This window comes from Dermacentor andersoni, chromosome 1 (genome assembly GCF_023375885.2).
Source record: "Dermacentor andersoni chromosome 1, qqDerAnde1_hic_scaffold, whole genome shotgun sequence".
Taxonomy (NCBI): Eukaryota; Metazoa; Arthropoda; class Arachnida; order Ixodida; family Ixodidae; genus Dermacentor; species Dermacentor andersoni.
The window spans coordinates 374,212,297-374,236,121 of NC_092814.1; the positions used below are offsets into that span (position 1 = coordinate 374,212,297).

The 23,825-nt window shown below is 45.6% G+C and overlaps 1 protein-coding gene and 1 long non-coding RNA gene across 3 annotated transcripts; one reads left to right on the forward strand and one right to left on the reverse strand.

The window, feature by feature from the left end:
- The first annotated feature begins 8,307 nt into the window (after window positions 1-8,307).
- Window positions 8,308-12,177, forward strand: LOC126545407 (uncharacterized). The gene is made up of 2 exons (XM_072285865.1): window positions 8,308-10,006; window positions 11,967-12,177. The coding sequence occupies exon 1, from the start codon at window positions 8,501-8,503 to the stop codon at window positions 9,719-9,721; it is 1,221 nt and encodes a 406-aa protein (XP_072141966.1). The 5' UTR covers window positions 8,308-8,500; the 3' UTR covers window positions 9,722-10,006; window positions 11,967-12,177.
- Window positions 12,178-17,712: 5,535 nt separating this feature from the next.
- On the reverse strand, window positions 17,713-22,880 carry LOC126527878 (uncharacterized). Of its 2 annotated transcripts, XR_008611614.2 has the most exons (3): window positions 22,518-22,847; window positions 22,280-22,448; window positions 17,713-17,878 (listed from the first exon to the last, which is right to left on the reverse strand). It is a non-coding gene; the product is annotated as an uncharacterized lncRNA (long non-coding RNA). The 2 variants fall into 2 exon arrangements; XR_011892090.1 differs by having other exon boundaries at window positions 22,280-22,880.
- Window positions 22,881-23,825: the final 945 nt, after the last annotated feature.

The window sequence follows — 23,825 nt, forward strand, 5'->3', positions numbered from 1 at the left end:
TCGCTTTTAATGTAATTTGTTGAATTTGAGAAAGTTAACTTCTAGTATCTGTTGGAAGCGGAAGTTTGATTTAGGGCCTGAATTTTGTTTAAAATATTTTGAAAAATTTGAAAGTGCAAAAAAAATAGAAGCACGAATTTTACAAACTAAAAGCTCTTCATCAAAAACAGATATCGCGGTTCTTCAAACAGCATCTATTATAAGAGTCAAAGCGGACAAATTCGGTATGTCCATTTATATCTTACGTGAATTAGTTACGTGTTGCACAAGGGTTCGGCAAAAGCCGTATTTCGATAATGCTAAGTTGTTTGAGATTTATTTGTAACTTATCAATTTTGTCCGCTGTAGATGTATTATTAGATGCGATTCACAGAATTGTGATATTATTTTTCATTGTTGAGTTACAGAGTTTTAAACGTGATAGTTTCGTTTTCTGAAAATTTGAGATTTGTGCCAATTTTTAATAAACAATTGACAACCTAAATGAAAAATTCGAAACCAGAAGACAGTAGAATGTAAGTTTTTCTTTTAAATCCGCAACAAACCTCATCAAATTTTGTGCAGTGGTTGCCGAGAAAAACTAATTCACCTTCTGCATGTATTTAGATTGGAGCATCCGAGGTAAAGCTTCCTCTTAAGGAAGAGGCAAAGCTGCAACGTTGGTCCCCTCCCCCTCCCCCCGAACGAAATTTCTGGCTACGCCACTGCAGCTGACTCGCGCAAGCAAAGGTTTGAGTGCTCCGCTGCTGGATCCCTAACAACGCTGGCTACATTTAGCACTAATTACATAAATTTACCCGATGCATCTCAGCGCCGAGTCCTCATCTGCATTTTTAAAAACACATAGACGGCTTAGTCGCGCATGCGCCGGCAGTATACGCACACAACTCGTATTACAAGGCAGCTTCCCTCCCACATAATTCTTGGCAATGAATGAATAATATTTATCTTTCATATCGTTCGCTTGGTGCGGTCGCGTTGGAAGTGGCTTGGCGGTGGTATTGCGAAGGAAAAATGGTTGGTACATATGCCAGATGGTGCATACTATTGCTCATTTTGTTTCCGACGAAACGCCGACTGCAGATTCTGCTGTTTGGTACTGTCTGCCATGGCTGACCGTCTTCACTATCGAATAAACCAAGCACACACGCGAAATTCGATTTAGAAACCAGCCCGACACCGCTTGACAGGGCGACAAGACGGGAAATAACTTACTCCGCTCGCCTGAGTGCTTCGATCCGACGCCGTCTCCGTTCTTGTTCGTATGGTTTAGATGGAAAGACGCAGAAGGATACATCCTCCCTCATCCCGACGTAGTTGTGGCACTTGTATACACAACAGTATCGTCGGCATCCTTTCGTTTTCCTTCGACTTTCAGGGCACGCAACGCCTCTACCAGTAGCAATTTTCGTCCGCGGGAGCGGCTGCATTGCGCACGTTCTGACCACCAGGGCCACGCTGCAGGCGTCGTGAAAACTCCAGCGCTGGTTCCCCATAGGCGGTGCACGAGGCGTATACTTCTGTTCATCCCCTGAAACGACACGCAAGGGTACACGGCCAGGCCCTGTGCCCTTGCGCTTGCGTTTACCCTAATACCGGGCTCGCGAAACATTATTGCGTTAGTAATCTTCCGGTGTAAAGTGACGGCCGCAATCGCGCAAATCCTGGCGCCCATCGGATAGCGGCTGTCCAATGCGCTGCAGCCAGTCCGCTCGTCTACTGGCTTGCAGAAGGACACGATGTCGCAGCTTGACATACTGCCAGTCGCTACGTTTGCAGTCCACAACGCAACAAAGTCGAATCATAGCGCTCGCGAAAAGACAAACCGACGCTGACTGCTGTCAGATTTGTCGGACGATCCTACCGCTGTCGACCAGATGTAGGAGTCGTCGGACTATCTCGCCGCTGCCACCATTTGAAGGAGTTGAAGGTCGTAGACAGGAACTCGGTGAACAGGATTTATTTACATATTAACAGTTTAAGCAAGATACATTGGCAGACTAGCGCGACTCCCATATGGAGCCCGCAAAACTAACATACAGCAAACAGTTTACGAGCACACAGCTCACTAGTACATTTCTAGTATGACAGAGCACTCAGCTCCCGACAACGAGCACGACACGAGCACACCCTAGCAGCCGGCAAACGCTGCTTATAAGCTCTTGCTCGACGTCATAGTTCGACGTCATTCAAGATGACCCGCCTTTTTGGAGGATGAGGTGGGTCGGAGCAGGAATGGTCGGGAAGGTTCGTCCAAGCATTGTAAACTCGCCGCCGCCCCGCACTATGGCTCACACACACAAAGGCGCACAGGTGCGAACCCATACACACAAAGGCTCCGGAGTCGACGACCGAGGGCTTCGTAGAACTGTGCTCCGTCTCGGGTGGTGCGGCCAAGTACCAATTTCCTGAGTTGATCGCACGCCACGTGGCTGCCGGTCATCCGCAGTTCTCGGTACCGCCCAGCTTTCAGTGCCGACGTCAGAGGGCTTCGTAGGACTGCTTTGTCCCGGGTGGTGCGGCCAAGTACCAATTTCCGGAGTTGATCGCGCGCCACGTGGCTGCCTGCCGACCGCAGCTCTCGGAAGGCGCCCCGACTGGTGGGCTTGGAACACGTGCAGCGGGCTGAAAGCTGGCACGTTGCCACCCCGTATGGCCATTCTTAACAGCTCCTCCATGGCCCGGAAAATCTCGCCTGGCCAGTGCAGGCAACCGCTGGGCAGGAAGAGAATGGCTGGCGAGCAAGACGATGGCTTTGCTCTCTGCAACCCCTGCGTACTTGGAATGCCTTCAACCATCTTACAACAACTGGCACAGAAGAGCCGACCCGGCAACACAATACCGCTCAGCGTTCAAACGCCCGGAATCAGCTGCTAACCCACCAGGCCTCCTATCACAATTCCGATGCAAGTCACTCAACTGGGAATCCCAAATTTTGCCCCAAAATTTCGTGCCACCAAAGCGAGCGTTCACGTTCCTCCTGAGTTCGACCAAACCCGACCGTCGCGCTGCACAAGAGTAAAGGTTTACGCAGACTTAAACCGAAGGTTTTCAAACACCAATACCCAAACATAACTTCAGCAGCATAACTTCGCGAACAGCCTGTTCCTACCCTATCACAGTGGCGTACTTATCTCATGTACGGCTGCCACTGAACCGTCTGGCCAACTCCACAGGTACGTCATCACAGACGCGCTAAGTTTGAGGTCCCTATTCCGAACACGTGCTTGCATCATACAAAGTTTTCATCACGCTGACTCACATTTGTTCCTTTAGTCCACACAGGACACGTTCCTTAAATAAACAACCAAATTTGCGTAACTTACGCAACACAGAGGAACCTTCGAACAAATGTGTCTTCTACTAACTAGCTCTTCGCACGCGTACTAGAGAAGTCAGAATACGGCTGTCTTCGACACACCCGAGCAACCCAGTCATCAACGTTCTGCTTCCTTCCGTCCGCACAGGACACGCGCTAATGGACCTAAGAGCTCTTCTCAGTGCAAATCACGCACTTACTGAAAATCTACGCGCTTAACCTTAGAAAATTCAAAAACACTTAAAAAGAAAGAAGGTTAAATAACACACACGCGCGTTACGATAGGCCTCTCAACGATAACCTTGACCTTCAGGTTACTCACGCACACACAAAAAGAAAGCCTATATACTTATTAAAGAACACCTCGCGAGACTACAGGTTTACTTTAAACGCGTCTTTCAAATCTCGAGCTTCTCAAACAAAACATAAACAGAGCTCATACCTTACTTATTGAAAGAAATCCTAGTCTCAAATCGCGAAAATCTGCAAATGTTCAAAAATAAAACAAAACAACACTACTACGGAAGCTCTTGGCCTCCCGTTCCCGATTGCTTACGACTGACTCATACTTTCAGCCGAACTCGAGGTGGTCGCGGTTTAAAAGCTACTCTGGCTACGGAGGAACAACAAAAGGGCTGACTCACTATCAGCTCCCCCAAGACGTTACGGTCTCCTGCCAATTTGCATCCTCGCGCCCCGCTTTCAACATGACCTCGACTGACCGCGTCGCTACTCCCCACCTGGTCTCGTCTTGCCACCTTGCGCTTCTTTGTACTGCACGCTGAGCTTCGAAGAGAACGACGGAACGACGAGGAATTTGACTGCCCCGTGCCCTTTGTCCGCGTCCGTGCAGAACAAGCTTCTCGGTCCCCCTTTGACCGGTGGCTCGAACGTTTTCGATGCGTCAACATCGTCAGTGACGACCGCACCTTTTTCCTCGCGCCCTGCCCTTTTGGGTTTCTCGCCATCTTTGGCGGCGCTACATTAGTTACGGTCTTTCGGTCTTTACCGCGCTTCTTATTTCGGCGCTTTCTCTTTGCACTCGCTTTCATGTCGCCTTCTCGTGCCTCGTGCTGGCCGGTACACATTTCGTCGGCCCGGATCGGTCTCTTACCCGCACAGTCTGAGTGATTTACATTAAAATCTACTCTCACTTTGCCTCGACTGGCGGACAGCTCAACCGACTCTGGAACAATGCAGCAGGCTTTACTCGAGTTATGCAACTCGCACTCTTGCGAACTGCCCTCTACTGCATTGCCCAGCTCACGCTGTGCATCGACACACAGTCCGTCGGTCTCGATCGCTGTCTCACGCGCACAGTCCTAATGATTCCTAATTAAATCATCCCTCTCTAGGCTACCTAGACTGGCGGAGAGCCGCACCGATCCCTGAACAATGCAGTTGTTCTCTCGTGAGCTACGGAGCTCGCCACCCCGAGAACTATTCTCAACTGCATCGTCCAGTTCGCACTTCACTTCTGCACGCAGATCTGACTCGACATGGGTGCTCGCGTCTGTCAAGTCCGTAGTATTCTGTACCTCGCTAACGACCTCGCTACCATGAGATGCGACGCACACGCGCGGTAACTGTGCCAATTTGTTCGCAGCTGGCCTAGCTGTCTCTACAGTCCTCTGTTGGCACAGCACCTCGTCGCTCTCACTCTGGCCTTTAACGGCCTCTGTTGCCACTAAGGCTTCGTTAGCTGCTAGCACTTCGAATTCACTTGTGAACGTGCTGCTACTCTCACACGTACTACTACTTTCCTCGGCTTTTGAACAAAATCTGCTATTTACTTCCTGCCACTTTCGCTGCGTCCAGCCTACAGATTTCTCAAGCCGCTGTTGTCTCTGTGCCAATAACTGATCACAATACTGTATCTCTTTGATCAGGGCTGCCTTCTTTCTCTCATACTTTTGCTCACGCTCACGCTTACGTTCCTGATACTCACGTTCGCGTTCATTCTCACGTTCGTGACGCTCACACTTAAGATTAAGTTCTTGAAGCTCACGCTTCCGTTCATTCTCGCGTTCTTCACGCTTACGCTCACTCCTACGTTCACGACGCTCACGCACCAGTGGTTCCTGTCTTTTACTTAGAATTCGTTTGCCCATTTGTTCTATGAATTTCAAATCATTGTTACTTTCTAGAATGGTTTTACGAATCTCTGATTCCTTCAAGTCCTCATCTACGTTTACCTCGATCTCCTCACACAACCACAACAGGTCAGCTCTCGTCAAACACATTAGGACCATGGTCGGTACTTTAAGCTTTGGCTCTGCTGTCACACAATACTTGTTGCGAAACCCACGCAAATCAAAATACAAGTAACAGATCCCAGCGAATCAAATCCAAAAACACAGTGAAATTGAAGCCTGGTAAATCTTACAGCCAAAACCAAACGCTTACCCACTGAAGCAGCACCATATCACCAGTCCTTCCCCGCCGTATCCAGTCAGTTGCAAGAGGTGGTCAATCTCAAGTCGCCTCCAACTTGATCAGGATGCCGGTCGGTCACCATGTGCCAACGTCCGTCAGCTGCCGTTGCTGTCTCCGAGTCGTAGGCCGATCTAGGAGCCGTAGTCGGATCCCTCCGCTGCCATTCAGTTGTCAGATTTGGCAGACGTAGCTGTAGAGATGAACTTGGGACGACAGGACTAGGCGAGCAGGCTTTAATTGCAGGATTAACATTTAAAACAGGACATACATTGGCAGCCTGGCGCGACTCCCATATGGAGCCCGCAAAACTAACATACAGCAAACAGTTTACGAGCACACAGCTCACTAGTACATTTCTAGTATGACAGAGCACTCAGCTCCCGACAACGAGCACGACACGAGCACACCCTAGCAGCCGGCAAACGCTGCTTATAAGCTCTTGCTCGACGTCATAGTTCGACGTCATTCAAGATGACCCGCCTTTTTGGAGGATGAGGTGGGTCGGAGCAGGACATGCGTTTCCCCGCAGGCCGGCTGAGGCCGGTGAACAATAGAAGGCAGCATCCACGTGACCCTGCGTTCCCGGATGTTAGTTCCCTAAGTTGGTTTCCAACTGTCCCTATGGGGCCACTGAATACCTAGTGTGTCACGTGATTGGGGAGGTTTCTTCCCTGTATTGCTGCCGGATTATACAACAACCCTAGTGCGTGCAATGTCGGAATGGCGCACGTCTGTGATCGAGCTGCCATCGGCGATGACGATCGTCGCTGCGAATTTTGCAGCAAACTGTTCATACAGAGGAAGAACATGCTGCAACACATCAGGAACGTTCACAAAATGGCCGTGGATGTCAAGAAATTGATGAAATGCGACGTATGTGGCACTTCCCTGCCTACAATGGAGAAGTATTCGGTGCACCAGATCGCTGCGCACAACTTCGAGGCTGATTACGTGCACCTGGTGTCCCGGAACAATAAGAGTGAGGAACAGTTTTATTAAGTTTATTCTCAGTCATCGTGAGCAAATGACGTTTAAACGCAATATTATATCTTGGACTTTTTTTAATTTCTTGTTGCGCAGTGTGCCTCCAAAAAGGCAGTTGTTTATGCTTTGCGGGCCTTTGTTTTCTCTTTCTCTATCTGTTTCGCGAAGAGCAGCTTTTGCGCAGGTGCCTAATTTATTTCCTTGGGGTATTTTGAAGTTTGTATCCTCGTTAAATATAATTTGTTTGTTTATCCATCTATAGTATAGTCATGTGTGCGCGCTCCCAGCGATGCGCTACATGACATACGTTTGGCATTGTCTGCTTTCCTGCACAGCAAGTGGAGTGAAATTTGACGTTTGTACATCTTATTTTTTTAAGCGACAGGGGTAAGCTGTTCTGCGTTCTGACGTTGCTCTGTGCCACATACGTGCGTGGCCTAGTCTTCGCCTCAGTGCACGTTGCAATGCGGCAGAGACGCAGAACCGGTACCATACATGAATTTGCGGATGTCGCCGGGATGGTTTCACAGCGTATTGTGGGCAAACTCTTTAGCAGTACATTTCATAGAATAGAGCGAAATGTGACGCTCGCGCAACCCCCACCCCCCCTTTTTTTTACTTAAACGAGAGGAGGGATTTGCTCTGCGTTCTGACGTTGCTCTGCGCTACTTGCGTGCGTGGTGTAGTCTTCGCCTCAGTGCAGGCCGCAATAGGTCCGAATGCAGGCCGACGTAGGTCCACGACCACACTTGCAATTGCGGCTGTCAGCGGCTTGGTCTCCCGGCGTAATTCGGGAAAATTCTTTAGTAGTACCACAGTCCCTCAATAGAAGGACTCTGGTTGTAGATTTCATAAAGTAGAGCGAACTTTGACGCACGCGCAATCCTTTTTTCTTTAAGAAGAGTGTGTTAGGAGGCTACTTGGTAAGACATCTTTTTGTGAACTTAAACTGCACTTGAGAAAAGACACCAACGTAGAAGAAGACAGGACGAACGCAGACTAGCAACTGGTTTATTGAAATCACACATAATGCTGCCTCTTCGAACCAGGCGCATGCCCAAGCCAGATCATAACCGCGTGACGATGGAACACTCCCTCGCCAAGCCCCTATCTACAGTAAAAAATCAAGCTCTTCTTGAAAAGAAGGAGCTTTTCAAGAAGAAACTGAGAGAAGGGATTCACACTGTTCTGGGGCGTAGCTTGCACCATGTGCTCTCAGTTCGTCTTTGTCTTATCGTAACAGCATTGCTATGAATGTACAGTCTGATTCAATATTGAGGAAGGAGTGAGCATAGATCATGCTTAAGTTTCATATTTGTTTCTTATTAAAACAAAACTAATAGGATAAAGTTTTTGAAGTTATGGCGCATTGCATTTGAAATTCAATTTTAACATAAATTTGAGCAATATCAAGGGTGACCTCATGACACAGTCGAGTTGAAGGTGAGGGAGTAAAATAAATGCTACATTAGCCCGTGTCCAAAGCCTTCAGAGTGATTATTTTTGTTTGCATCTCTCTCCCAATAGTACTTGTCACTATCTAATGCTATTTTGTGCTTTTATTACAGAATTTCATGAATGGAAAGCAGAAGAAGAGGGTAGCCAAAACTGCTGGTTCATTTTGCCCAGGGACCCCAAAAAGCTGGCCAGTGGAGAAACAAGGATCCACTATTACTGTAATAGATCAGGCGAGGCAAGGAAAAAGGAAGGTCATAGTGACCGTCGGGAGAAAAGTCAGGGGAGCTGTAGGTCTGGTAAGATATGTCTTTCATTTATTACCGTCACAATTACCGTCCGACACCTGAAGGCACCACCATAAAAGTCAGGTATCAAAGAAACCATTACGGTCATAAACCAGAAATTCAGCACTTGAGAATGAGTGACAAGGAAAAGGCCAGCGTAGCAGAGAACCTAGAAAGGGGTGTGCCCATGAAAACCATTCTAAAGCGAGTAAGAACATCTGTGGCATCCAAGCTGAGGCCCGTGCACTTGGCAGAGTGCTCAACCCTGCATAACATCAAACAGCAGTTTAACATTGCTGCTCCTGAACATTGTCACACTAATGACGCTATCAGTGTAGACATGTGGGTGCTTGTGATGAAAGAAAAAGGTGAAACACTTGTCCGCCTGTACAAGGCACAAGGTGCAGTGGACCCAAGTGGTACATTTCCTTCAGCAGACTTTGCTCTTGTTCTGATGACAGAGTCTCGGAAGGAGCTACTAGAAAAATTGGGCCCTGCAGGTACTGTATGTCTTGACTCCACACATGGAACTACAGAGTACCAGTTTGAGCTGACCACTCTTCTGGTGCTAGATAAAATAGGATCAGGTGTAGCTATAGCTTATTTCATCTGCAACCGGATGAACGAGCAAACTTTGACAGCATTCTTCAAATATCTGGAGTCGGCCATGGCCAAAAAAGTGGCTGCTAAGACATTGATATCTGATGATGCGTCGCAATTCTACAAAGCATGGTCCATGGTCATGGGTGCCGCAAAACAGAAACTTCTCAGTGCCTGGCATGTGGATAACAATTGGCGTAAGAAGATACTCGAGTGTGTAGAGAAACAGCTAAGGCCACATGTTTACCATAGTGTGTGGCTACTCTTAGAGTTCCTCGGGGAAAAGGCATTTGAAGATTATTTTAAGCAATTCCTTTCTAGTGAGGAAGAAAAACTGAGGGACTTCCTGAAGTACTTCAATGACCACTATGCAGTTAGGCCGCAAGAGTGGGCCTATTGCTTTAGGACTAGAGCAGCTGTCAACACTAACATGCACCTTGAGAGCAAGCGCAGGATGTTAAAGCATACTATGCTGGAGAGAAAACAGAATAAGCATGGTGACAAACTTATTTCTGCCCTCATGGACTTGACAAATCATTTTTTAATGAAAAGGGCTATCCAGATGATGAAAGGGGCAAAGGGTAAGAAGCTGAGCAGAATTCAGAAGAACCACAGGTCTGGCAGTGAAATGGCAGCTTGAGCCAAATTAAATGAAGATGGCTGTGCCAAATTAAATGAAGATGGCATATAGACTGTGCCATCTCAGTCTATTAAAGGGCTCTCATATAAAGTGTCAAAAGTGGGAGATGGTGCTTGCTGTCCTTTGAGGTGTAAGGAATGTGCAGTGTGTGTGCATACTTACATGTGCACTTGCTATGACCATCTTATACACTTTACAGTGTGCAAGCACATTCACTGTGTGGTCATCGCTAATCCAACTAGCAGCAACAAGGCCCATGAGAGCTCACCCGAAGAAGCATGTGAGGCAAGTCGGGCATTGCACATTGTACAGAGTATAACAAAGCTGGAAGCAGCCAAAGCAGTGTAAAGCTCAGTACTCTTAAGAGCAAAAATGGACTCGGTCAGACAGGCAATATCAGATGGTGAAGTCTCTGAGGGTGTGGCTGAGAAGGCAAACAATTTTGCAAATGAACCAGCCAACAAAAAAGTTGTGCACCTGTTAAGATTTCACTCTACAAAAAACCCTAGATTGTCGCAGCCATCATCTAGCCTTTCAAGGCCCACTGAAGCTCAAAAGGAAGTCCTTAAATAACAGCTTAGGGACAGCAACATAGAAACAAGAGATAACCATGTCAGCAGGGCACGATTACTGGTAACAAGCCTCCAGTGCAGTTAGGAAGAGAGAAGTGGTGCAGTAGTGCTGTGCTGTCATGCCTTTTTGAAGCAGGTTGAGGGCTCGCATGTTAACAAATCATGACATGTGGTCTCTGATGATTAGCCCGTCTGTTTTTGTCTGTGGTGTGCAGCCATATGTCACAGCTGGATGGTATGTGTGTTAGAGCACGAGAGATGCCTCCATGCTTGTTGTATGAGCTGCTGGTAAGTGTTCTGTGAAGATAGGTACAGACCCAGTGGTCATCTCTGGTATGTGGCAGCTGTTGGATGGTAGTGTGTTAGAGCACGCCTCCATGCTTGTCATATGAGCCGCTGGTAAGTATGTCTGTACATAGATGTAAGGAAGTGCATTGGATGGTGTGTAGTGTTTCAGTGTGCAAAAGCCTCCAATGTGTTTTGCTACTTATAAATTTGTGTAAACACTCAGTAGCGCAGTAGTTATGATGTTGCACTGTTGAGCACGAGCTTGCGGGTTCAATCCCAGCAAAGGTGGCTGCATTTCAGTGGTGGTGAAATGAAAAAAAAAAGTGTGTAGTTGAATTTAAGTGCACATCACAAAACCCGAGGTGGTCAAAAATATTACTGAGTCCCGCACTGTGGCATGCCTCATAATTCGATCTAGATTTTGTGTTCCATGTGATGTTCTTATTGCCCATTTGAATAAACTTTTATTTTTCAGATTACCAAAATAGAGGGCATATGCAGTGGTATTGTGTGCAGTCTGGATAAGTTGCTCTGGTCATGAGCACTCAATTAAAACTTCTGCATATTTGGCTGCAGCAGACAGTGTCATAATGATTGTAAAGACTATGCAGAAAGCTTTAGGCCACTCTACATATCAGATCAGTTTTATATTGCATCCCTTATGGTGCATCTCTTACTTGAGTAGGCATAATAACAATTGGCAATGCTTCCTTACACATTTAATAATTTTCTTTTTTTCTTTTGGAAGAGTAGCCTTCGAAGAATAATCTACAACAGTGCTCCTACCTTCTCTTTCACTGTCTCCCCATTTCTTTTCTACACTTCAACTTCATTCTACGCACTTTCTTATTCTCCTCTTCATCCTACATTGAGGGTGTGGGAAAGTGAGCTAAGCGTGCATAAAGATTGCTGTGCCGAACTTAATTGCGGCACTGACGAAAACAAATATTTGTCAAAAGGTTCACTCCAGCTACATTCCCCCTCCAAACACTGTTTATCACTTCAAGCCTTCATATTCCTGTGAGCTTTTGTCTTGTTTAACAGTTGTAACAGTCATACTATTTATTACTATCAATAGCCAGCATACATTTAGCGCTGCAAAGGGCTGTTTAGAAGATGTGCGAGTTTCTACTTCCCTTATGATAAATACTCCAGACATTCAGTCTCTATTTTATGAAAATCTTTCAAACATTGCCAGTGATGACCACCATATAGGTTAATGTCGGCATGGGACTGAGGCTTTCCCGCAAAAAGAACAGTTATGTTGTGCTCATATCATGTGACTGGCAGTTTCTGCTGTAATTTTTGCACTTGTCAACTGCACTCTGAAGAGTTCATTTCTGTGAATATGTGCTGGCCTGATTCTTCTTGTTCACGCATTTCAGATCTTGTGCTATGAGATGAGGAGGTGTAAAATAAAAACACCGTGTAGATTTCACAATGCCTTTAAGAAACCACGCGAAGCTTGGAGATGAAGCATTACATGCACCTTGAACCAAGTGTCTGGACACAGCGAGTGAAAGTTGTTTTGTCATGAGCGAGGGTGTCGGTGTTACTTGTAACTACCTTTAAATAAAGGTTTGTTTCAAAACAGTGGCTCAACTCTGTGTTTCCCCCGGTAAAAAACACAACCATTGGGATTTTCATGAGCGAGGGTGTCGGTGTTACTTGTAACTACCTTTAAATAAAAGTTTGTTTCAAAACAGTGGCTCAACTCTGTGTTCCCCCGGTAAAAAACAAAACCATTGGGATTTACAATTCGCTTTTTAAACATAATTGAACAACATGAATAAAAAAAACTTGATGAATCAAGATATAAGCTTGCCATACCATGGAAACACTTGAAATTCCTTTTGAGAAGCTTACTTATACACGAACACACTATAGCAATTATTTTCAATCGTATACCCACAATTTGCCGTGTCACCACGTCAAGTTTCAAGGCAGATTTTTTTTAGACTCCAGGAAGCTATATGCCTAATTCTATCCATTGTTTACTGCATTGCATTTGATTTTCTATAACAAATAAAATTGAATTCTCCATTGATTGCGCCGACGCTCACATTATAATTATATGCTATTATTATTGACTAGTCATATATTTTCTTGGCGGGTGGGGGCTGCACTGGTGGCGTTCTACGAATTTGCGCCGCGTTTGTGCGGGTAAGCTTAAGTGCAGAATTTTTTTTTGCGCGTTATGAAAACAATGCACTGCAGGTATTTTAATTAATGCAACGAGCTGTATGAAATATCGGTCAAGGGGTTGGAAACGTCGTTATAGAGAATCCCGACGATTTTTCTTTTGCGTGTGTGTATTTGGAGTTGATTCACAGTTTTATTTGTTTATTTTGGCTACATTGCGCCAATTGCGCTTCCATAGAATAAAGAAACGCGCTTCCACGCGCTTGCCGACTCGATCGCAAGGGGACAGCCTGATCAACATCAATATCAGCAGCAATGGCGGATTTGCGCTTGCCATGGCGCTTGCAAAGTTTTCAATAGTTTTCGACTATTAAGTGATGCTTTTGCTATTTTAACGTGTGGAGGTTCATTGTACGTCTGTTTTTTCAAGTTTGGCATGTGTTTTAACACATGTGAAGGTGTAGTCTTTTCTTCTTCAGCGGATATTTGTACAAGACCCCGTTCACCGTCTATCAGGTAAGATGTGTACGTATGCTACACGCAATCGTAGTGCTTCACTAAGCCACAGTGCACTACAAAGTTAAGCATGAGCGGTACACAAAATTCACAAGTTCTTAGTATTGCCAAGAACAACCATTGCTTGGTGAAGTTCTCACAGGCGTTGTAGAAGTTGTTGGGCGCGGCAGTGCTGAACGTAGCGTTAGCGGCTTAAATCGTGTTTTTTACTAGTAACAACGTGTCACTATTTCATATTATTGGCGGCGTCTGCAGGACACCAAATCGGTAACGGGGACACCAGAGCTAGAACGCGGACTGGTCCATGGGTTGGGGCTCGCCGAGGCCTGCGCGTGATAGTAGTATATCTTGATGTCTGTAGGCTGTGTGTAAGTCGTACTTTCCGAATTTTCTGACGCATTTTAAGATCAGCTGTCCGCTTTCGCGGACAAGGCTGGAGTCAGGGTGGTCCGTGAGTTGGGGCAACATAACCTGCTTCCAGTTTTGATCCCTCCGCTGCCCCTTGGGTACCCTGCCGCCTCCTTGATTATAATCTAATGCTCTCCTGAGGCCTCTGTTTGCCGGTTACATGTGCCCTCCTGGAGCACTACTTGTAAATGAATCCGATCTATCGTCGCAACGAAAAAAGCGTCCCGCGACTTCTGCAACACCAGTCAGAACCTTGCCCATTGGTTTACATATGTGTGGCCGCAAATATCTGAAACTTAATGCCAGTTCAACAGGTTTGTTGGCAAGGGTGTCAGGTCGTTGCTTTGTGTTGAATCGGCCTTTTCTCAATTCTTAAGAATTTAATTGGAATGCACCTGACCAGTGCTGCTTTGTGGTGCTTGCCACCAGTCCCTTGGACAGGGAAGACATATGAGAATCCCTGTGCATACACTTTATACGCAGTGGTGTGACCGCTTCCTTTGGGAAACTACCACGTTAGCGATATTGTGAGCGCAATGTGACTTTCCTTCATCTTCCTCATCCGTACGTAGTGTGTGTCGCTTCTTCCTCGCCATAGCTCTAGCTCGGCAAGAATAAAGCGGTTCCTTAGAAGTGGTGGAGGTGCTGGGGTTCTGCATACCAAGGACGTATAAGGTAACAGTGTTTGTGCCTTTAATATGTCTCATTCGGTCATTTTGAGACGTGGTGGTGTTCATGCGTTAGCACAGTGCAAGGACATCCACAATGTAAGAGGTACATGATTCTCGAATTGTATACTCTCTCTGGGCTTTTCTCGCGACCTCAGCACAAGTAGTGGGAGCATCAAAAAACTGACAAAGCTGGTGCATGAATGTTGCCCAGTGTTGGTGTTCCTTGGTGTTGAAATTATCCTTCCTTTCTCTAAATCCAAGGGCGAGATCTTGCATTCTGAATGTTTGCTTGCACTCTCATTATTCGCCTTCACCATGCTTTCGTCAGCGGTCGTCTGCTTGGTGAAGTGGGAGCGCCTATTGAACACTGCCTACTCACTGATGTAGAAGGTGAAGCAAACAGTCAGAAAGCTAGAAGCTTGCCCAATCTCATCCCAGGTTTTTAATCCAATTTGACATTGAAGCATCCTGGTAGTATTAAAGTACTTTAGAAAGAGGTTCCAGAAGCATTGCCAAGTTTGCCACTTGGTGAAATTTGTAGTTTGGAAACAATTTAGGCTCTTAGCAAGATTAGTAGTGAACAGAGGTTTTCACATGGCGATTGGTGTTGTCCAAATGCATGAAGAGGTCACAGTACGAGTACTTAAGCTGATAGTGTCTGGTAACCATAAGCACCAGCAGGGGCCCCGTAACAGTGTCCCCTTTAACTTCAGATATGCTTAACTGCATGATGCTAAATATGCTTCGCCGCATAACACGACTCTGCTGCAGTGAAGGTGACTTAAACCGACAACAGCCGAGAAGGTGCAAACAGCACTGCGCTGCCTGGTTCTTGCTGTTGGCCTTTTCTTCTTTTCACTGTGTCCTTACTGTAAGTGCACTCCAGAGTTACAATGCAGGAATATGCATGTGTGCATAAGCTTTCATTCAAGAGTAACTCATGATCATAAGTTACGTCATCATGGTTTCGTACCATGTCACGGCATCATAAGTGAGACATAATAAAGAAGCCCTCAAAGTCTGCGGGAGAGACTAATCTTTTGTGCGAGATTGTGCTATCCTTGCTGCACGCAGTGCAATATTATGCGACTCTCATGTCTATGGTGGCATTGTCGATTATGAATGTTTCCTTACTGCGTTAAAAAAATGTGTAGTGCATCTTTCAGATAATAATGGCATTATAGCTTCAGAGTTGTTCAAGTTTGGGGTACTTGTTCACTAAAAGTACATTATCAGAAAAGCTTTAGAATGTCTAGGTCATAATTGCATTTGAAGAACTAAGTCTTCCTACACATAGCAATTGGTAGCTTACTGTGTAATGTTGAAGGTGGTTTTTATTCATAGGCCCTACGCAGAGAGCAGCAACACAATGCCTGGCATGTGACCAGGGTTCGTCACAGTGTTTGCATTTCCAGTGCTCGTAACTGATTCCAAGCATAAATTTGCTTTATGAATTCTTTGTAGACAGAAGGTGCTTGAATATTGGTTGCATGAAATGCTCCAATGCACACTGTATATGTACAGGGTGTCTTTTTATTACCATACAGATTTTCTTGTTTTAAAGTTATGAGCACAGCAAATGTGGCATTCTTGCAGAGGAATTCCTCTATTTTGGAACTCTACAAATTTGGAGGCAGTCACATTTTATAGCACTCTCATTTCTTACAAATCTTGAAAGTTGCACCTAATTCAAGATATTCATCATTGAATTTCACTGGTAAATCGAGGAAATATTGGAACAGAGTGTGCTGGGAGCGCAGAAAAGAAGGTCCCGCTACCTCATCAGATGGAAACACCCTCGACAACAGGCTCGAGAAAGTCTGAAACAACATCTTGGCCAGTCATTGTAGCAGCTGATACGACACACTTTGCCTTGCAAGCATGTGCATCAGTGTGCCGTGTCAGGCTATCATTTAAGCCTTGTCCCACACTTCTTGACAGGGCACTGCCGCCTGATGTGGAGCAGGATGCACCAAGTTTTGATTGTACTCAATTGAGCGCGATAATGAATATTTCAAAATAAGTGCAATTTTCGAGATTTCGAAAAAGAAAGGGTGTGCGTTCACATGTGACTGCCTCCAAATATGCCATTTAGAAGGCTGCCGCCAAGTTACTAATAAAGTGACTGAATTTTTCAAAATTAATTTTCTGAAACTCGCATTAGCAGCAAAGTGTGTCCTCCTCACCTAGAAACTCCTTTGCAAGAACGACAGGCTCTCTGTGCTCAAAACTTTTTGCTAAATATCTGCATGGTTAAAAAAAAAACTAGATATGCATAATTGTTAATGTATGAAAATCGTACACTATCGCTTTTCAAAATTTTTGTCATATGCAACACCAGAAAAATTGGAAATAGAAGCTTCAGGTGACCTATCTGATGTGCAAGTTGCATGGTCATATTATTGTTTTAATTTTTCGCTATTACCTTTTACTGTGATGTCGCCACTGCAGCAGCTCGATGGCTGTGGCTTTTCATTCCAGGTCACAAAGCTGCACCCAGGTAGAGGCAGAATCCAAAAATGCTTGTGTACTTCAAGTATAGCTGCACATTACAGAATCCGAGGCCCTCAAGATTTATCCGTAGCCCTCGTGTAGCCCACGAGTTCCATATTTTTTATTGGGATTGAAGAGTAACGTTTGTGCTGTATCCCTCTATTTCAGACTAAATAATGTGCATGCAAAATTATATCTTCATTACTTTACACCATTGCACCAATATCTGTTCTGCGTTGATTTTCTGATGTCCTTGCATTTGCTATAGCAAGGATTTTTAAAAATCAGCCACAAAAGAAAAAATAAATGGTCAAGGAACGAAGTGGTGTGTAGCAGCTCCATTTTTTTTAATCGGCGGCAAGTTTTGCACTCGTGTGTTAGCAACACTGTTTCGCCAGTTGTGTACTTCAAAAGAAGTGTTACCTTTCTGCTTTGGAACTTTGTGGTTTTGTTCTGCCAGCTGCTTGACCAACACAAGCAAAATGTACTTTGGATATTCCACAAATTCATTCTGTATGCATTTGGTACAATAAAATTTGTTTCAAGAATGGACAAATGCAGTGATGGTTAATTGAAAACTGCAACATGCTGAGTTTCATGCTTCATTAATTTTCTCAGCCCCAAAGAAAGCATGCGAGGTTTGAAAATGTATCATGTGACATTAGTGCACTCGGTCTAGAGAACTGATTAATGCTGCACATACATTGAACATGGTGGCCATGACCATCCCTCATGAATTGGCATTCCCTGCCTAAACCACCTCACCAAGACAGCTTGTTAACAGCAAGAAAGCTGACGGGGCTTCCAAGAATTTCTATGCACTATTTATTACTATCGCCCTACTGAAATTGCTCCATTGCTTTGCTGACAATTGTCTTGACAAAAGTGGAAGCCGAATCTGTTGAGGTCGATCAGTTTTATTTACATACAACCTATTATAAAGTGGACCTTTCTTCGCCTCTTCAACTGTTCCCACAGCTGCTGCTGCCATCTTGCACGCCACATCGAGGAGGAGGGCAATGTACATGGCAGGTGCATGGGAGGATTTTCCAAGGAACTCTGGAAAGCTGTAATCAGATTGTGGGCAAAGTTAAAAACTTAAATACAAAAAGGGTGTAGAGTATTGTAACCTTGTACATGTTGATCACACCACATGTTTCAGCTACAGCTATAAGTGCCTTGTCTCATCAACCAAGCTACAGTTCTTGCAATGTTACACTTTGTGATACTCAGTATGAATTGATAAGACTAGCTGCTATTCTAGTGGTTGTGCAGGCCACAAGGGAACAGTGCCTGGCCTTTGTGCTTGTATGTGTCAATTTCTCTCTTTCAGTCTCGCCCAAGCCACATCAAAATGTTATCCACAAGTGTCGTGCCAAAATGGCCTGGCGACATTTCGTATTAAGCCGTTTGACCCATTTATTGCACTGATGCACACAGTGCAACCAAATGAAGGAAATGACATCGCCTAGGTGATTATTAAATTACCCTTCTAAAATACCACAAGAGGAATTTTGCTGTGGCAAGAGCCTTAGCAAAACCATAAGAGACACAAAAATGAAGGAAAAGCGACACCTTCAAGTTCCCGCACCGACTCACCATGAGAAGAACGAATTTTGGCAGTGTCTGCTTGAGCTTAGTTATTTGGAGATACATGCAGTTGAATGCTTTTACAAGCATTGAGATGCCCCACTATGCTAGCTTGCCTTTTATGGCTATAGAAAGTTGTATACTGCCACAAGTCTGCCTATTCTTCCGATTGGAATCTATATTGAAGCTGCTTTGAGCAACGGACGGTATTCTATTTCAGCGCTAATGATACATTGACAGTAGTGTGCCTGGAAGGAATAGACAAAAGCATTGCAGAAGCTGCAGCACTTTGTGCTCGCTGAATGATCATACGAGAAGGTAAAGATGCCATCAGAAAGCATCCTTCGTATAGAGTCTCTTTAAAAGAAAAATACTACATCTAGACATGGTGACAGTTGTGGTGGCAAACTAAAAATATTATAATGATAGTTCAAGGTGTGGTATGGCATGTTTATGCTATTTCTGAAAAAATAAACACGGCAAGTGTGTCCATGCCAACAATTGAGACAGGATGTGCAGATGCAAAGCTGCAATACAGCACCACGGCGTCAAAAGGACAGTATGCAAATGGTGGTCCAGCATCAAAACTTCAATGTCCCTACACTACAACACTGGGAGGCCATGCTGCATGACAGAAGCCTGTGTGGCCAGCAGGCGCTGTTCTGTCGGGCACAGGATGTGGCAGCAACTATTTCTCCTAAGCATTCAATAAACGGATTTCTCTACCTCACCCGCCATGCGATGCGCCGTGTGAGGGAATGACAGTGCCACTACTCTCACAGGATATGGATGGTGCACAGCACCACCTTGAGCATCGGAGCGCACGTCTGCCTATGAGCTCTGTGTACTACGAACACAAGTGGTGCATGCGAGGTAACATTTAACATATCACTGCCAAATGCCATCAATGAACACAAGCAGCAAAGAAAGCTGCTTACATAATTTTCACAGTGTGTCGGATCTGCATATTTTTTACATCCTGTCTGCATGCCGCATTGTTCATTTGTTCGTCACTGCTAAAAAGTGCATAGTTGCATGGTACTTTATTTGATTTTGTGCACTTTCTTTTGTCCTGAAAAAATAACCACAGCAGCTATCTTCATAAAAATGAAGCAGTTAGATGTTTCTCAATGAGCCGTAAGTATTAAAGTTGCTCAACAGGGTAGTCTACTGAATTGATTGTATTTGAGTACTGCAGGCCTAGTTGTTTCTTTGTGCCTCGGCACTAGTTAGCTGAAACACCCTGTATACTGGACGGCTTGCCTGGCTGCCCACACCGCCGAGGCGGAGCATCTAACGTTTTCGTGGCGCACTTGTCGCCGTCTCGTGGCACCGGTCGTCCATCCTTATCGCGCAGCACACGCCAGCGTCGTCTGGTGTTCTGATTGGCCGCGGCAAATCGGACAGCTCTGGCGGGCGGGAAAAGTGGTCCGCAAGCGATCGGGCTTGCCGCCTCGTTTAACGCCTACTTTTATCCCCTGGCCAAGAGCTTTGCCCGGTTTAGCCACTCCGTCTTTGGTGTGAACGTGCCTTAAGAGTAAAAAATCAACAGCTTACGCTTCCACATTTTTTGCTTGGTAGCTGCATTCAATTTGCTTGCTCCTCGTCTTTTAGATGTCTAGGCTCCCCACATTTTAACGTGGCTGAATAGTGCACAAATCAGAAAGACGAGTTTCTGTGGCCTAGCCTTCTTACACTTGCAAGGATACCAGCCAAAGTTGACCTATTTTTCTTATGGGGTGCCCACTGATTATCAGGATGCTGACATCGAAGGATCTCAAGTGGTTCTCTAGCATTTTGGTGACAGAATACAGTAATGCCGAGCTACAACGGACTTGATATCTGTCAGCACCAATGAACGCAGTAGTTAGTAGTCTCACTAAATTGAGAGTTCAGCCCAACAGCAGATGGACACCAGTGGTTTGAATCCCCATGTTGGCAAATTTAACTGGCTGAAATCAAGCATCTAAAAGACATGCACTTCGTTCCATCCCTTCAATCTGTGAGCATAATGAAGATCAAAGGTCAGGTTATGTGGCTGCAGCACCTTCTGTTCATGCAGCATACCTTTACTTTTCTTTACCAAGACACTTAGCATGCACATACCTTGTGTGCAAGCCACATCTATTTACAACAGAAACAGCGCTTTCCAATCGTGAGCAAAAGTTTGGAGGTAAAATATGGTAGAATTTTTTGTCCAGCCAACGCATGCACGCTGAAATCCAAGTGGTACAGCCAATATGTGCCTGTTCAATCACTGCAATGCATTGAGACACTTCGAACAACGCACGGCTGTACCAGAAAAAGTTTAGATGTTTTTCACTAATGCAAGCTTTCGAGTAGCTCGAACGTAAAGTGGCCTGTGTGTTATTGCTATTCAGCCGGAGTGCAATAGGAGCCAGTCAAATTGGTAAAACATGAAGTCAATGTGCACACAAAGACTACGTGTACCCTTGCATGACTTTGTGCCACAGGTAGCTAACAGCTTCCAATTCACAGTCCTTGTAATATGCTTGTGGCCTCCATCTACAGTGATCTATTTGATTTAACGGGGATGTGTATGTTGGCTGAAAACAAGAAAATATGCTAGAAGATATATTAACACCGATGGATGCAATATGTCCTTTCCGGTAGTTTCGCAAGGGGGAAACTAATTCAAACTTCATGGCAGCGTGCACCACACAGCTGCACCTCATTTTATATTCTCGCGCATGCGTCAGTGTTGCCGCAGCTGTCTGTAGTGACACCCTCGCGTGCATTTCTTGTTCAAGCTTTGTTGAAGGGTTTGAAGAAATGAAGGCAGTACGGTGTTGCTCATTTCTCCTTTTAGTATCCTGCTGCTTGCGGAGCATAGTAGCGCCTGCAACTCAGTTCTCAATGCGACCTTTGAATAGTGTGTGCATCTTAACCCTTTCATAGACGCAAGCAGAGAACAGGCCGCTTTGTGTCCGAGACATTACAAGTGCTTTTTTTTATGAAGCATTTTTTACATAACGTAAAATCTCAAAGCTGACTACGATTCAGTAATAGCGAAAAGTGGGAGTATTACGTCCCACTATACAGCCTCAAGGCCCGTTTCTACCTACTCGTGGTCACCTGTAATGTGATTAGAAGCAGCCAGAGTACCCAGTACATTATACATTGTTTGTGCATGTTTTCATTATACTTACTGAGCATGCTTTGTATGAGAATCCTCAATCAGGGCTTTCCAATATCGCAAGGGTTCTTAGAAAAAAGATGCTTCTTGAAAATTCTTGAGGGCTCATATGTAGCAGCTCGCATATGTAGGAATGCGATTTGTTCGCGATGCTAATGATTTGATCAACTGTTTTGGTAGCTGTGGGTACGAGAAATTTAGACACCTAACCGCACCAAAATTCAGCTATTATGAAAACGCGGAATTTCGATAAAAACAGTCCATTTGCCGCTGTGGTGGTTTGAAGGAAGGCGACAGAATAAACTAAACATTGTAGAAAGGGAAGTAAACAATCTGCGCAATCGCTCTATCGCGTTGTTTGACAAAGAAATGGACGAAAAAATGTGCTTAACGTGATTCAGAAACACATCTACACAGGAATGTTCAATGGTAGAAATTACACTTCACCGCTACATAATAGCGAAGTGGCCCTGAAAAGTGGGACCAATATTTTCCGACCGCCCAACAAAGGGTTAAATGCGCACAGTATGTACGGCAACACTTGCTTTATTCACCGCAGTAATGCCACCCTGTAATGGAGACACAACTACGACAAACGGTGCGCATTTCTTCCGCAGCGAGAAGCGAGAAAAAGTGAAACATTTTTTACCGAGTCAGAAATAAGCCAAGCGTGTTCCTGACGGTATGTAACGGCATGCCGCTGGAAAAAGGGGGTCCATACCTCGGGGTTCAAATTCCGCAGACACGGCATGCGCTTCAGCGTAGCCGTTAATTTGCGGTTGAGCAAGCGACGTTTTTGCATTTTCTATTCCGCATCAGCATCTTCTAGGCAGCGAGGGAGCACCTTGAAAACCAGCACGACGGGGGCCGTCTCGTTGAACAATCAAGGCCTAAAATTTAAAAGAAAACACAACTATTAGCGCTTATTGTTTCAAATTTTGTGATTTCAGTAGACTTACCTTGATGTTGTCGCACATTTCTTGTGGATCCATGTTGCTTTCAAGGTCGTTAACGCCAACATAAAGAACGGCGAAATCGACACGCTCGTAGCGCATCGTGGAGACAGCTCACGCCAGCCGCACTGCATTGTAGCTAGCAAAACTGAATGTGCAGGCTTTTATAGACTCAATTAGGCGCAGGCGCGACCTATTTAAGAATTTAACCTGACTCGCCGACAATCACGCCGCGCAAGGACGGCATGACTGAACACGATCCAGCGAGGCGTAACAAGACCACGCGAACGAACCTACGTGAGCCGGCAATGGCCGCATGTGGCTGGCAGAAACCACAGGGATTTAGCAGCAGCACCTAGCAGCGTCTTTCCCTAGGCGTACCTATCTGGGGGCAGGGAGTACGCCACTGGCACACGTCACATCCGGTTTGCCTCCAAACCGGGTACAGCCAGCCTGCGGGGATACGCTTCTGGAGCAGGAATGGTCGGGAAGGTTCGTCCAAGGAAAGTTAAACTCGCCGCCGCCCCGCACTATGGCTCACACACACAAAGGCGCACAGGTGCGAACCCATACACACAAAGGCTCCGGAGTCGACGACCGAGGGCTTCGTAGAACTGTGCTCCGTCTCGGGTGGTGCGGCCAAGTACCAATTTCCTGAGTTGATCGCACGCCACGTGGCTGCCGGTCATCCGCAGTTCTCGGTACCGCCCAGCTTTCAGTGCCGACGTCAGAGGGCTTCGTAGGACTGCTTTGTCCCGGGTGGTGCGGCCAAGTACCAATTTCCGGAGTTGATCGCGCGCCACGTGGCTGCCTGCCGACCGCAGCTCTCGGAAGGCGCCCCGACTGGTGGGCTTGGAACACGTGCAGCGGGCTGAAAGCTGGCACGTTGCCACCCCGTATGGCCATTCTTAACACTGCGGAGCTCTCGTCAAAGACGGAGCACGTTGTAACACAAGCGCACGACACTTGCTGTGTGCCGGAAGTGTTTAAGTGTACTGAAAAATTGTTCTTGTGCATTCTCTTTATGTTACTTTCTTTTTATAAAAACAAATTAACTAACAGTCTAACTATTGCAAACATCATTTGTTTACCATAAAGTTGGAAAAATTATCGATCACGCGCCCTGGTCAGCCAATTGGATAGCTCGCCCCACTGACGTCATATGGACGCCTGCGTTTACCCGAATACCGGACACGCTAAACCTCTCTATTAACTGCTTTTAATGAGAATAGTTTTATGTGCTTTACTTCATAAGCATGATTTCATATTTTAAAAAATTATAACGCAGCAAAGATTAGACGTTGATAGCGCTAC